The following is a 15,098-nucleotide window of genomic DNA, read 5'->3' on the forward strand; positions in this document are numbered from 1 at the left end:
GGTTCTTCTCTCTTCCCATATTAATTTGTTGTATCACATTGATTGATTTGCGAATGTTGAACCATCCTTGTAGCCCAGGGATGAATCCCACCTGATCATGGTGGATAATCTTTTTAATGTGCTGTTGGATCCTGTTGGCTAGGATCTTGTTGAGAATCTTAGCATCCATATTCATCAGTGATATTGGTCTGAAATTCTCCTTTTTGGTAGGGTCCTTGCCTGGTTTGGGGATCAGGGTAATGCTGGCTTCATAGAAAGAGTCTGGAAGTTTTCCTTCTGCTTCAATTTTTTGAAACAGCTTCAGGAGAATAGGTGTTATTTCTTCTTTGAAGGTTTGGTAGAATTCCCCAGGGAATCCGTCAGGTCCTGGGCTCTTGTTTTTGGGGTTTTTGATCACTGCTTCAATCTCGTTATTAGATATTGGTCTATTCAGGTTGTCGATTTCTTCCTGGTTCAATTTTGGTAGTTTATATTTTTCCAGGAATGCATCCATTTCATCTAGGTTGCTAAGCTTATTGGCATATAACTGTTCGTAATAACTTCTGATGATTGTTTCTACTTCCTTGGCGTTAGTTGTGATCTCTCCCTTTTCATTCATAATTTTATGAATTTGGGATTTCTCTCTTTTCTTTCAGATTAGTGTAGCCAGTGGCTTATCGATCTTATTGATTCTTTCAGAAAACCAGCTTCTAGTTTCATTGATACGTTCTACTGTATCTCTGGTTTCTCCCTCATTGATCTCAGCTCTAATCTTGATGATTTCCCTTCTTATGTGTGGAGTTGGTTTGATTTGTTGTTGATCCTCCAGTTCTTTAAGGTGTAGAGACAGCTGGTGTGTTCTGGATTTTTCAAGTTTTTTGAGCAAGGCTTGGATGGCTATATCTTTTCCCCTTAGGACCGCCTTTGCTGTATCCCATAGGTTTTGGACCGAAGTGTCTTCATTCTCATTGGTTTCCATGAATTGTTTCAGTTCTTCTTTGATCTCCTGGTTGATCCAAGCATTCTTAAGCAAGGTGGTCTTTAGCTTCCAGGTGTTTGAGTTCCTTCGGAACTTTTCCTTGTGATTGAGCTCCAGTTTCAAAGCATTGTGATCTGAGAATATGCAGGGAATAATCTCAGTCTTTTGGTATCGGCTGAGTCCTGATTTGTGACCCAGTATGTGGTCTATTCTGGAGAAGGTTCCGTGTGCACTTAGAAGAATGAGTATTCTGCTGTTTTAGGGTGGAATGTTCTGTATATATCTATGAGGTCCATCTGGTCCAATGTGTCATTCAATGGTCTTGTTTCTTTATTGATTTTCTGCTTCGATGATCTGTCTAATTCTGAAAGAGGCGTGTTAAGATCTCCTACGATTAGTGTATTCATATTAATATGACTCTTTATCTTGATTAACAGTTTTCTTAAGTAATTGGCTGCTCCCATATTGGGAGCATAGATATTTACAACTGTTAGATCATCTTGGTGGATAGTCCCTTTAAGGATTATGTAGTGTCTTTCTGTATCTCTGACTACAGTCTTTAGTTTGAAGTCTAATTTATCTGATATGAGAATCGCTACCCCAGCCTTCTTTTGAGTCCCATTGGCATGAAAGATGCTTCTCCACCCCTTCACTTTCAGTCTGCGTGTATCTTTAGGTTCAAAATGGGTCTCTTGTAGACAGCATATGGATGGGTCCTGTCGTTTTATCCAATCTGCAACCCTGTGCCATTTTATGGGTGCATTTAGGCCATTCACATTGAGAGTGATTATTGATAGTTACGTTTTTATTGACATCGAGTTACCTTTGAAGTCTTTCTTTCTGTAGACTGTCTCTATATTTCTGTTCAATGCTATTCTTGGGCTTTTTCCTCTTTTATAGAACCCCCCTTAATATTTCCTGCAGTATCGGCTTGGTGGTTGCATAGTCTTTTAAGCCTTGCCGGTCTTGGAAACTCTTTATCTCTCCATCCATTTTGAATGTCAGTCTTGCTGGATAAAGTATTCTTGGCTGCATGTTCCTCTCATTTAGTGCCCTGAATATATCTTGCCAGCCTCTTCTGGCTTGCCAGGTCTCTGTGGACAGGTCTGACGCTATTCTGATGGGCTTCCCTCTGTATGTAAGGAGCCTCTTTGCCCTGGCGGCTTTCAAGAGATTATACCTACAATTATAATTTCTCAATTTGACTATCAGGTGTCGTGATGTTTTTTTGGAGTGTATAATCTTGGGTGGAGACCGTTCAGCCTCTAGTACATGAACACTGGTTTCATTCACGAGATTCGGAAAATTTTCATGAAGGACTTGTTCCACTATATCTTCTAGACTTCTTTCTTTCTCCTCCCCTTCAGGAATTCCAATAATTCTGACGTTGGAACGCTTCATGGCATCATTTATTTCCCTGATTCTGCTTTCGTGGGATCTAAGCTGTTTGTTCCAGGCTTCCTCCTGATCCTTTCTCTCTATCTGTTTGTCTTCCATATCACTAATTCTATCTTCTGTCTCAGTTACCCTAGCTTTGAGAGAGTTTATATTGGATTGGAACTCATTGAGAGCATTGTGGACCTCCTCCCTGGTAGCTTTAAGCTCCTCCCTAACAATGTGAACATCCTGTCTGGTCGCTTTCAGTTCGGCCCTAATCAATTCTGTTTGGTCATCCATGTCTTTCTCCAACCTAGCTATTGCCTGGATAATTGTTAGCCTGAATTCTCTTTCCGACATATTGTCTATGTTGATAGCCGTTAGCTCTGTTGCAGAAGGTCCATCCTCTGTATTTTTCTTCTGTTGGGCATTCCTCCTCCTAGTCATTTTGGTGGGAGAAGACTGAACAGATGTAGCTGGATGTATCAACTCTGGTGCAGTCAAGGTGCACCCTGGAACACTTCCTGATCTCCGTCTCAGAGAGAAGCCTCAGTCTGGGTGCAGAAGCTGAATCAATTCCCCCTTGGACGCTGGCAGTGCAGGTTCCAAGTTAAAGACCCTGGGGGCGCAGGATCTTTTGCTCGTCCCCAAAGCCAAGGCAGTGGCGGCTGTCTGGGAGCTCCTGACGGCCAGAGAGGTTCCAAGCAGCGATCGCACACTGAGATTTTGCCGCCGGCCCGGGCTGGGAGTGCCCGGCTTGCGCGCACCTCTTTTCAGAGGCGGCTGTGGGTCGGGCACGCGTCTGGGGCACTGAGAACGGGGCGCTGGTCCGTAAGCCGCAGGCTGGGCTTTTTCGCGCCTCTGTCCGGGGAAGAGTTTCGCGCGCAGGCGGCTTAGACTTTGAAACAATGGCGCAGGTCAAGAAGCCCCCCGGGCCTTAGAAACCCAGGAGAGCTGGAGGGACGAGCACGCGCATCTCAAGCTTTGTGGTAGGGCTAGCGCGCGTTCTGCAGACCGGCGCGGCTCCCATCCCCTCACAGGAGCCGGAACCCCCACGCTCTGGGGCGCGCTGGCGGCTTGGGGACCAGGAGCCGGTTTCCCCGCCGCACTCTCTCTGCCTCCGCGCTGGGGAGGCCGTCTGGGACCGGGGACTTAAGCCCCTGTCCCTAGCCGCCCCGATTCCCACAATTTGCCCCCGCGATCCTTTGCTCTTTTGGAGTGCTTTCAACCAGTCTCCAAGTTAATGCTGGTTCCCAGACGCAGGGCACTCTCGCTCCTATCGGGGTATTACTTTCGCACCGGTCGCCTCTGGTGGCTCCCTCCCCCTTTTGTTTATCTTCCGATATCAGTCCGCCGTTCCCACTCCGCTTTACCTGCCCACTGGCGTCTTCTGCCCCTGTAGAGATCCAGACGTGTACAATTCTGATCTCAGGCTGATTTCATGGGTGATCGGAGTTCTTTGGTAGGTAATCAGCTCACTTTGGGGTACCAGCTGAAAAGACGCCTCTTCCTAGTACCCCGCCATCTTGTCCCCCCCCCCATTGATCCACTCTTACCTTGAAACTCAACGCTGTGGCCTCCTATGTAAGAAAGAGTTCCGGTTCCTAGAAGTGTTTTTTCTTGTGGCCTGTGTGATCGAGTTCTGCCTGTAGGGGGCGCCTGAGCCCCGGCCGGAAAGACTTGCTTCTTGGTTCTGGGCAGCGGGCACCGCTGGCCCCTGGGGGGCAACAGGCTTCTCCAGCACCTGGTTCCGCGCCGCACACAGCGTCTCGGGGGGTCGGGCTGCTGCAGGGCCGTGTGGCCAACGGCCCGCCAAGTCGTGTAAACGCCCTCACACCTCCCCGGGGCAGTCAAAATAAGGAGACCAGCCTTCTGGCGGGACAGCAGTGTGTGCGCACCGCTCCCAGCTCCCCTAGGGGGCGGATGTCCAGAGGTTTCCCAGGGGGCACCTTTCTGGACAGGCCCACCTGAGAGGCGCCACGACGTCCTGCCAGTCTTGTTTCCAGGCGCCTGGACCGAGGTCAGGATTTTAACCCTGGGACAGTGGATTCTTGCCCCTGGCGCTCTCCCTGGGCCCTCAAAGTGCCTCTCCCTTGGCTGCGGTGTCTTCCTGGGGGGTCTACCTCAGCTCTGCGGAGGGACGTGGGTGGGTTCTGACCTCAGCACGGGGGGGCACTTTCCCGGGGTGCTCTGTCTCAGCCATGGTGGGCCTGGGCTTCCGTGGTGCTCTGCTGGTCCCTGGTGGGGACTCGTCGTCCTGGGGAGACTTTCGTGGGGGCTCTGTCCCTCCTAGGGGGGTGCCGTTCCTCCGATGCTTGAAGACGATGGGGAAGCTGTCCCCGGGGGGCTCCGTCTGAGCCGGGCGTGGCCGGGAGAGAACTTCACCTTGGGTGCTCGCTCGGCACTGGGGGTTTGGGCTCTTTCTCGGCGCTCCCGCTGCCGTTGGGGAGCCGAGGCTCTTCCTCGGAAGGTCCCTCTCTGCCCAGAAGGGGGGGTTCTCCTTGAGTGCTCTCTCCCAGCCCTGCGTGGAGGGTTCCTTGGGCACTGGGTCCCCCTTATGGAGGTGGGCGGCTCTTCCTCGGCCACCCTGTCTCAGCCATTGCCGGGGGGCACTCCGGGGGCTCTGCTCGGGGGGTGCGCTCTCCCTCGTGTGGTCTGTCTCCCTCAGCCTTTGGGGTGAATTCTTACTCGGGGGCTCTCGGGCACTTTGGGGTGGTTCGCTCTTGTTTGGGTGCTCTGTCTCAGCCCGGGGTGGGGTAGTTTCCCTGGGCTTCTGTATCTCAGTCTCTCAGGGGTTCTATCTCACCTTCTGTGGGTGACCGCGGTCATCCAAGTGGGAATCTGGGGCGGACAATATATGAGAGTTGGTTGCCTTCCATACTCAGAAACACTTGCTATAGGGCGTCTTCAATCTCAGTGCCCTGGTGGGTGTGCGGGAGCCTCTCGTTATCTCTTCCACATGTGCCTTAGTACTGGTTAATGTGCTTTACTGGCCATTCATGCATGTGTTTCATGAAGAGCCTTTCCAGGACTTTCACCCACAGCTTACTGAGATATTTGTAGTTTTTTTTTTTTTAAATTTCTTTTCAGCTTAACACTATTCATTGTTTTTGCACCACACCCAGGGCTCCATGCAATCCGTGCCCTCCCTAATACCCACCACCTGGTACCCCGACCTCCCAGCACCCACCCCCCGCCCCTTTGAAACCCTCAGGTTGTTTTTCAGAGTCCATAGTCTCTCATGGTTCACCTCCCCTTCCAATTTCCCTCAACTCCCTTCTCCTCTCTAACTCCCCATGTCCTCCATGTTATTTGTTATGCTCCACAAATAAGTGAAACCATATGATAATTGACTCCCTCTGCTTGAATTATGAGATATCTGTAGTTTTAAAATTGATTTGCTGTTCAACATATGTTTATATTTATACATATACTTGAAAATATAATTTTCTGTGTCTTCTGCTGATTTGTTTTGTTTTGTCACTCTCTTTTTTGAGAGGGAGAGAGAAGGCATGCACACAAAAAGCAGGGAGTGACAGAGGGAGAGGGAGAGAGAGAATCATAAGCAGGTTGCCCACCCAGCACAGAGCCCAGCTTGGAGCCCAGGTTGGGGCTCAATCTCACCACCTTGAGATCATAACCTTATCCAAAGTCAAGTGTCAGATGCTTAACCAACTGAGCCACACAGGTGCCCTAAGTCATTGCCTTCTTAGTATATTTTTGATGCACTGAAATTCTCAGTTTAATTAAGTCTAATTAGTCAACCTATTCATCATGGCCAGTGCTTTTATTTTTTCAAAGTCTTTGCCTACTCCAAAGCCACGATGATAATATCCTACGTGTCCTTCTAGCTCTCCTATTCATGGGAGATCAGTGTTGTATGGATTGGGAAGGGGATCAGAGCAGAAGTACCGTTCCCCACAGGGAGCAGGTGGACTTACTGAATGAACCACAAAGGCTTGAAGGCCCCGGTGTCAGCAACTGAGCACCCGCTGTTTCCCGAGTTATGTCTAGACTCCCTGTCCTGTCTCACCGCTGTATCCGCCCACCCTTGCTCCAACCCCACAGCGTTGTCATGGCTCCTAGGTCTGCTGTCTGGCCATGTGCATCTTCCAACCTGGTGCTTTTCCCTAAGTAGGGTCTCAGCTATTCTAGGCCCTTTGATATCTATATACTCTGTAGTGTCAGCTCATGAGTTATCCCCAATATTAACAGGGAGATTTTAAAGTTTTAAATAAAAAATTACTTATATTTAAGCATGATGCAATAATTATTCTGGGCAGAATTGGCAATAATGACTTAATAATGAGTCTTCCCATCCCCACAGTATGTATGTATCCACACGGCCCATTTACTGAGGCCTTTGATTTCTGTCCATCAGGTTTATGATTCATGGGTAGTACTTAGGCACACCTGTGGTTAGCTTTATTCTATAGATTTTGATTTTTAAAAACATTTTTTTAATTTGTGAGTAATATCTTCACCCAACATGGGGCTTGAACAGACAACCCCAAGATCAACAGTCTCACCATCACCTGGTTGACTGAGCCAACCAGGTGCCCCTTGATGTGCTTGACACTGTTCTAATGGTATTTTAAATATCTTTTTCTAATCGGATTGTTATTACACAGAAATACACATGGTTTTGATTCTTGCTCTTGCATCCAGTAACTTGGCTATTGTACACTTATTAATTCTTGGTATTTTAGATATTCTACATATAGAACATGTCCACTGTGAACAATGACAACCTCAGTCCTTCTTCTCCAAAATGTATACTTGTTATAGTTTACTGACAGTTTTCAGTTCTTCCAGTATGTTCTTGAAAACACAGCAGACACCATGTCTTATTTAAAACTCAAGAAAAAAGAGTTGGGTCATCATTAAGTTCAACATCTGTGTACATGTTGTGGGAGGGTGAGGGGGAAAGATAAACTTTCTTAGGTTAAAGAAGTTGCCTTTCATCCGAAGTTGCTGAGGATGTTTACCATGAGTAAGTATCCAGCATCAGCCCATTTATTGCAGTGGCGCTGTGCGTTTTCCGTGGTTTTTGCTGTTTATGTAGCACATTTCCCTGATAAATTTTTCCAGGGTGAAACCAGTCTTCCTTCCAACAATAGACCCAACAACCCCATGACCTTTGGGTTTTTTTTTTTTTTTATGTCCTGTGTAATTTCATTTGCTAACCAATTGTTGAGGAGTTGTGTGTCTGTATTCAGGAAAGAGATCTGGGTCTTTCATTTTCCTTTTCTTCCAGTATTTTTGGTAGGTGTTAGTAACACATTTATATTGGTGTCACAAAATGAGTAGGGAACTCACACCCTTTTTTCCCTTTTCTGAAACAGTTTGCGTACTGGTATTATATCCATCCGGAATGTCTGAAGCACTCTTCAAGAGAGCCTTTAGGTGTTCAGATTTTCTGTTTCTTCTTGGTGACTTTTGGAATGTTTCCTTGCTCTAGGAAGGTGTCTATGTCGTCTCAGTTCCCAAATTTACTATAAAGTCATTCTGGGTGTTCCCGCTGTCTTTCACAGAGCTCCCTTCTGGATACAGGGCTCGGACTCCTGCTTGGTGGGCCAGTATTGTTAATCTGTGGCTAAGTTGTTTTTGATAATCATGTGAAAGAGCCATCTTGGTCTGTTCAGGCTGCCATAGCACCATGGCAGAAACTGGGAAGGTGACAGGGACAGAAATGTGTTGCCTAGGGCTGGGGAAGCTGGGAAACCAGGACCAGGCTGCCGGCACCAGGGTGATCTAGGGAGGTCCGTGGACTAGTTCAGAGTCAGGCGCCCTCATTTTGCCCTGATGGAAGGCTTGGTGTCTCTGCAGCCTCCTTTCTGAGGCACTGATCTGGTGCAGGAGTGGGCCACTGTCTGCACCTCAGCACCCGCCAAAGGACCCGGATGCCTCCTGATATCAGCTTCCCTGGGGGTTTGGATTTCAACACAGGCTGTTGGGGAGACACAAGTGTCAAAGCACAGCATAGCTCTCACTATAGTCTTTTTGCCTCTTCCTTCAGGGACAGACCTCATTCATTTGCGGCAATGTTTCTTTTCTAACAGAATGTGAAGTTGTAAGCTCCCCTCCGCCCCATTTCATGTGTCCCACAGAATCAGTCATGTGATGTTTTCTTAGACTTCAATAGTGAGTATTGATTTAGAAGAATGTTACAAACTTTGGAGTACCTTTCGTTGTGTTGGTAAGAAGTACTTTAATTTCAATTTGTTTAGATATCATAGTCTACATGAAATTAAGGATTGGGGTTTTGGTGTCACCATTGCCAATGTTTGCCTGCTTGAGAAGAAATTATATTCTGATTAATGAATACAGGAGCCTATGTGAGGCCATGGTCAAACCTATCGGGGGTGGTATCTTTCAATCTATGCATTTGCTGTCTGGGGCCTGAGCCGAGGAAATTGTCACATTCTGATTGATGCCCCCCCGTAGAGCAAAATGATTGTTGGAGGCAGACATGTGCACAGAAGGATTCCATCACAGCAAACCTTAGGACTTCCTGTGGGAGTGCTACAGAAGAATGTAACCTCATTCTTCTGCTACACAGGACTTGAGAAGCAGGTAACTGAGGAGCCCTGGCAGCCACTTTACAATCATGAGGAGGAGCCAGAACTGGGATGAAGTGGCTTCTAAATGCAGAAGAGAACCTGGGGAAGGGACCAGGCCCTTGGGCACATTATTGATGGTTTAAGGAACTGGGCAAAAGAACATGACATGGAGAGGAGGTTCCCAACCCCTGGCGACCTGTGGGCAGCAGGATAATAGAACGTAAGATCAGCAGATATAAGCAGCAGATTACATTCCCTACCATAGAAACTCCTTGGTCTGGTGGACTTCAGTACTGTCCTAGGTTTGAATACCCTTGAATGACAACACAGTAAGGTCTATTTGTTACCCCATCCCCCAGCTGGGGTCCCCTGCTGAGACACCCAGCCTCAGAAAGCTATGGAAGTCTTAGGACACAGCCATTTTCCTGCTTCTCCATGTGGATTACTGTGCTTTGCTGCTCAGCACATCAAGCCCTATGGGGGGCGGGAGAGGCATGATCTTCTAGAATTTGCCAAGGGATATATAGCTAGGATGGGTGTGTTTCTTCCCAGCTGTGAGTGAGGGGAAAGGGCTCCATGCCCTCTGGGGTCCCGCTGGCCTGCTGAGATGCGCCGTACCTGGACTGGAGCACACACCACTGTTAGAGGGAAGAAGGTGGGGTCCTGCTCTGGCGAACCCCACTCCTATTCCATCTCCTCTTGCCTGACTATGCTGCCTTCCCTGACCAGCCTGTGTGAGATGCACAAGCAGGTCAAGTTCCTGATGCTGTAGCCACATTAACATGAACAGGCCAAGCCACAAGTGCAAATCTTGCACAAGGGGAGTCCCTTCCCATTCAACCTCTGGCTCACCTGCCTTTCTGCCTTGGACTTCTGTGGCTTCTCTGGTGTCTGGTGACAGAATGGGCCCCAGATGCAAAGACCTTGCTACAGGGTAGTCACTCCTAGTCAGCAGAGGAAGCAATCCAACTGTGGGTGTAGGCAGAGAGCCCCCAAAGGAGCCACGTGCATGCTGAAGAAATGCCTGGCTGATGGCTCAGGACACATTGTGGAAGAGGGAAGGTGCAAGATTGTAAGAGCCGGTCTGGACGGGTGGAGTGCTTGCATGGTTTCTCACGTTTTTCTTGAAACTCCAGTTAGAGAACACAGAGATGCTATTAGTGTCAGGGGTAGAACTGAGTGGTTCCACACGTGTCTGTACAACAGCCGGTGGCCGTGACACAAGTGCCCTCCCTCATCCCTGTCACACACATGTCCCCAAGCCCACCTCCCCTCCAGGACCCTGAGTTTGTTGTCTGCACTTACGAGTCTGTTTTCTGGTTTGCCCTTCTTTCCCTCGGCCCGTGGTCATCTGTTTGTTTCTTAAATTCTGCATGTGCGCAAACTCGTTTGCTGTTTGCCTTTCTCTCACGGACTTACTGTGCCTAGCATTCTGCTCTCTAGCTGCACCCACGTCATTGTGCATGGCAAGATTTCATTGTTTTTGACAGCAGAGTAATATTCTGCTGTAGACGTACACCATGTCTTCTTTTTCCATTTACCAGTCAGTCACCAGTCTGGCTCTTCCCAGAGTTCAGCTGCTGTCGGCGATGCTGCCGTAAACATCGGGGTGCAGGTACCCCTTCAAATCAGTACTTTTGTGTTCTTTGGGTAAATACCTGGTACAGCAAATGTTGGGTCATCACGTAGTTCAATGGTAACGTCCTGAGATACCTCCGTCCTCTTTCAGAATGGTTGCTTTTTGGTCATTAATGGAACATGTTTCTTAATGCTCCTCAGGAAGTGATGAGTGATAAAGCAGAGGAGTCCGCTGTTGGGCCCAAAAGCCAAGTGAAACGTTCTGGAAAACCCATCACTCCGCCTCCATTCAAGAAAAGGCTGAGCATGCCGCTGCTGTCAGTGAGAGAGGAAGGAGAGGGATCATCCCAGCCTGGGGCCTCAGCCGTGTCCTCGGAAGATGGTGAGGATGCCCTGCCGGCCCTCCCCTCCTCTCCCTGACCTGGCCCAGGGCAGCCCCGCCTCTGGCTCCTCCATGCCTCGGGGTCAGTTCTGATCAAGGTCACTGGCTTTGGGTGAGGCTGCCATTAATTTCCCAGCCACACTGGACCAGGTGATCACTCTGTCCTTCATGGAGACATTCCTGGCTCCCCAAATTCTGCATCCTACAGATTTTCTTCTCCTTTCTGATCTCCTTTCTCTCCTCTTAACACTGTCACCGTCCCTGAGTCCCACTGTTAAACTGTCCCTCGTTCCACACTGCCTCATCACTCAGCAAGGTGTTCCAGAGCTTCTGAGCTCACGTCCTGCTTTCCCACCTGAACGTGTGTAGCCCATTTGTTGCCGTGTACCCAGGGTGACCGTGTCCACACAGAAATCAGATCATCACATGCATATCCTGAAACCCATCATTAATTCCCCAAGCGCTCGGAACAGAGTCTGAGCTCCTGACGCTGGTCTCCAGACCTTGCACCTCCTGACCCTGCCATCCTCTCCTGCCATCTCATGTCCTCTCCGTGTCATCCTTGCTCTCTCTGCGTCTGACCCTTATTCTGTGGCCCAGGCTTGTCCCCTTGCACAGGCAGTGCATGGCCTTCCTGGCAGCCAGGCCGCCTCCGCTGTGTGTTGCACGGGCCGGCTCTGTCTCCTGCTCCTGGCTCTGCCCAGGGCTCACCTCTTCAGACCACCCTGCCCGACCCTGCATCATGGAGGCCTCCTCTCCCACTCTGGCTCACATCCCTGCTGACTTCTTCCTTACACAAAATCAAATTGTGTTATTTCCTTTGCTCATTGTACATGTACTTTTTGACATCCACAGTAGTTATAACTTCCAAAAGGAAAGGGTTCTTCTGTCTGGTTCACTGCTGATCCCCACTGTTGTCTTGATGTTCGGCACAGAGGGGCATGAGTGAATGAAGTAGATATGTCAAACTTGGAGTAAAAAAAATTGTGTTCTGGAACAAAAAAGCCAGATGAGGAAGATCATTAACTGACTGGGATTTCTAGTTATTTAGTGCTAATATCAGCCATCGTGACATCAAGTGACATGTTCAGCTCTTCCCCTTGTAGAGTGCATCAAGGGAACATTGAATCCTGAGTTCCGGGGCTCTGTGAATGTTTGTTGATTAGTTATATTGTCCAAGTCTGTTTCTGTGTGTATGCGTAGTGACAAGAATAGAAGAGGCTTCTTTGTTGTATTGTTTTTCCTGAGGTCAAATTTCATACCTGATACATCTATCTTGTATATTCTCCTGCTATGAAAAGAAATATTAGAGACTGTGAAGCACATGGATGTGTGTATGGGGTTGTTGAAATGCACATCATTGCAGCTCCTCATTCAGTGAGGTTTCCAGATGCACCTGTCGTTCACAGAATGCAGGGGGAGGGGAGGGAAAGTGGTTGATCCCCACCTGATGGCTTCTGGTCAAAATCTGATCTCCAGAGCTTTTGAATATGGCAGGAGATAGTAGTTGACACAATTAGATTCTTTGTATCGTGATGTAGCCAGAGTCAACAAGGGTGGGCTGATTCACAGACCTGGTAGTGATGCCCTGGTGGAAGGAATCATTCCCAGCTGTGTCTCTGCAGATGAGCCCAAGGGCACAGCAATGTCTGTGTTGGGAGATGTGCCAGATCAACTGCCAATACCAGTGAAAATCAATATGGAAATAAAGGAGCGAATAAGGAACGAAATTCAACAGTTTGGAGGAAGTAAGTAAAATAAGAATTTCTGTCCATGAAACCACAGGAAATTATTCCTATTCTATGAATCAGGATAGATTCAACTGACATCTTGTGTTTCATCCTTTCCAGAATTTGGTTTTCCCAGTTAGAATAGTTCCTCTTCATTTTGACTGAAATGTCCCAGTAAACCTTTTTCTCTTGTTCTTTTGTATTTCCTAATTGGTTATTGTGTACTAGATTCCATTGCTGGGTATGTTCAGATGTCTGAAAGTAAGGATGGAACGCACAGGTACTCTGTAACATTTTAGCCCTAGAATGAGCTCTGAGTCTCAAAGATTGAGTTCTATCTCCTCTTTGTACTTTAGAAATACTGAATTTTTTTCCTAAATATCTTCAGAGTATGAAAATATCCTCAAATTGCTTGAAGGAATGCAAGGATCTCCTGAAGTGCAGAAAAAATTTGTTGTATATGCCATGAAGGAAGCGGCAAGGTGAGTGTAGGAGGAACTGTCCAGTAATGTTTCACTGCAGGGCCAGTGCACTGCTCAGTGAGGGGTGGAGTTGGGCCCTGCCTGACTTTTCTCAAACCCTGATCCTCACTCAGAGTTCGTGTTGTCTCCAGTTTTTAGATTGCTATTATATGAGTTTCACTCGTTCTTCCAAGCTCAAGGAACCTTCTGTTCACAGCCGAGTTTGAGGTGGGCCTTGACCTTGAACTGGCACTCTCTGTATTTACTGGATTGTCTCTTACCATGCATACATGTTTTCGGTTCTCCTAGAAACTGAGATTCTCTTTGCATTTTATATAGAGCGCCCTGCAACATCAGTTCTTTGGGTATCATTTGGTTAACAACTTGTCTCTTTATTTTCAGATATGAAAGACAAGACTTAATAAGTCAACTTGGGAATGCTCTAGATAAAATAGAATGTGACCAGTTTCTCAAGAAAGATACTGGTTCCCTAAACTTATAGTCCTGTTATCACAATCATCCATGAGAAAGCAGAACCAGATGGCTGTCTTGGAATGCAACCAGATATTGTTGACTCCTCCCAGCATGAGTTTGCTAAGAAATTGTCTTCTTGAGGCTAAGAAAAAGCACTGCAAGTTCCATGTTACAAGTTTCTGTTAGTAAACGTTGGGCTTTTGCCCTAAGCATTTTGTCTGAATGGCTAAACTGGTGTTTTTCTGTTTCTTTTCCACTGCATTTGGGGATATTATTAAGTTACCAAGTAAATATTTTTCTTTTCATTGGCATGCTCTGGAACTCACTGGTAGTTATGACTGGGTACTGTCTAACTATTACTTATTCCCTTTGTCTGGGACAACCTCTCAGCTGGTTCTTATGCTTGTCCTGAGGGGATGACTCACAACTTAATTCCTGGAGGGTCTGGACCAGTAGGTGTTCTGCCTGGATTGTGTTGTTGAAATATCCCATTAACTAATCACAGATGCCTGGGAGTACCAAGAAGAGCACTAGACATTTCACACATACTCCTTATTAGGCCATATGTATTGGCAATCCAGCTTCCTTTGATAGTCACGTTCCAGTCTCCACACCACAGAGGAATGCAACGTGGTAGTTTGGGCAGTCTCAATCTGCATTTCAGGGGAGTCAGTGAGGTCACGTGTTGAAAACAATTCTCCACTTGCTGATCCTAACCTTGTGGGGAAGGGAAAGAAAATTTTGCTCCTAGATACATAAGCAGCAATAATGAGCAGAAGTCTTTATGCTGTTATCCTTTGCTTGCTGAAGACAAGAGTTGTGTCTGTTACGGGAACAGGTCCATCTATCTGACCCTAAGATAGAGCATTCCACTTCCCAGGTTATATTGTCCCCATCCCACACGGCACTGCCACCATGGTCCAACCATAACCGAGGCTTCAGAAGATCATACCACAGTTCAACTGAACCATCATTTCAGGATGATAGGAAACATAATAGCTGTGAGATCCATGAACATGTTACCTGGGAAGCAAGTTCCACGTTTATAAGTTCCAAGTTTATAAGGGAATTCCACGATGTTGGGAAGGAATTTTCTAAGTCCACACATTGTGTTCTACAAAGTACCCTGGGTGAGAAAGAAAACCCCTACCCAGAATAAAGGTGTGTTCATGTACAAAAAGCTGCCCTCTCCCCAGTATTTTTGAAGCAGACCAAAATCATCAATCTGCCACTGGTAGTTAGCTGACTGACCCCGTGGGGGTATGGTGCCATAGCAGGTGCTCAGTGTTGGTCTGTGCTGCTGGCAGATGGAGCAGTCATCAGTATCTGCAACACCATGAGTCTTGCTGAGTGGGAGGTCATGTTTATGTTCCATGCACAATCTCCATTCCTGCTTCCATGATCATGATGCACCATTACTGTGTGGAAGATGGAGGGGTGCACCTCAGGAGGTATGAGGGTGGTCCTCAGAGCTCAGAGTGGCCTCATCTGAGAGACAGCAAGGAAATGGGGACCTTGGTGTTACAGCCTTAAGAAACTACACCTGCCAATAACCTGAAAGGGCTGGGAAGTAAT

The 15,098-nt window shown here is 47.4% G+C and overlaps 1 protein-coding gene across 1 annotated transcript; it reads left to right on the plus strand.

Moving 5' to 3' along the window:
* The first annotated feature begins 4,331 nt into the window (after window positions 1-4,331).
* LOC122897245 (cancer/testis antigen family 45 member A3-like) lies at window positions 4,332-13,670 on the plus strand. Its single transcript, XM_044235430.1, has 5 exons — window positions 4,332-4,355; window positions 10,678-10,858; window positions 12,484-12,606; window positions 12,977-13,070; window positions 13,452-13,670. The coding sequence occupies exons 2-5, from the start codon at window positions 10,684-10,686 to the stop codon at window positions 13,549-13,551; spliced, it is 492 nt and encodes a 163-aa protein (XP_044091365.1). The 5' UTR covers window positions 4,332-4,355; window positions 10,678-10,683; the 3' UTR covers window positions 13,552-13,670.
* Window positions 13,671-15,098: the final 1,428 nt, after the last annotated feature.

The sequence above is a fragment of the Neovison vison genome, chromosome X, assembly GCF_020171115.1.
Source record: "Neovison vison isolate M4711 chromosome X, ASM_NN_V1, whole genome shotgun sequence".
In the NCBI taxonomy this organism is placed as follows: Eukaryota; Metazoa; Chordata; class Mammalia; order Carnivora; family Mustelidae; genus Neogale; species Neogale vison.

Coding starts and splice junctions, on each gene's coding strand:
- LOC122897245 (XM_044235430.1), top strand. CDS start 10,684: ATGAGTGATAAAGCAGAGGAGTCCGCTGTTGGGCCCAAAAGCCAAGTG. Junction 10,859..12,483: donor AGCCGTGTCCTCGGAAGATG/GTGAGGATGCCC, acceptor GTGTCTCTGCAG/ATGAGCCCAAGGGCACAGCA. Junction 13,071..13,451: donor GCCATGAAGGAAGCGGCAAG/GTGAGTGTAGGA, acceptor CTTTATTTTCAG/ATATGAAAGACAAGACTTAA.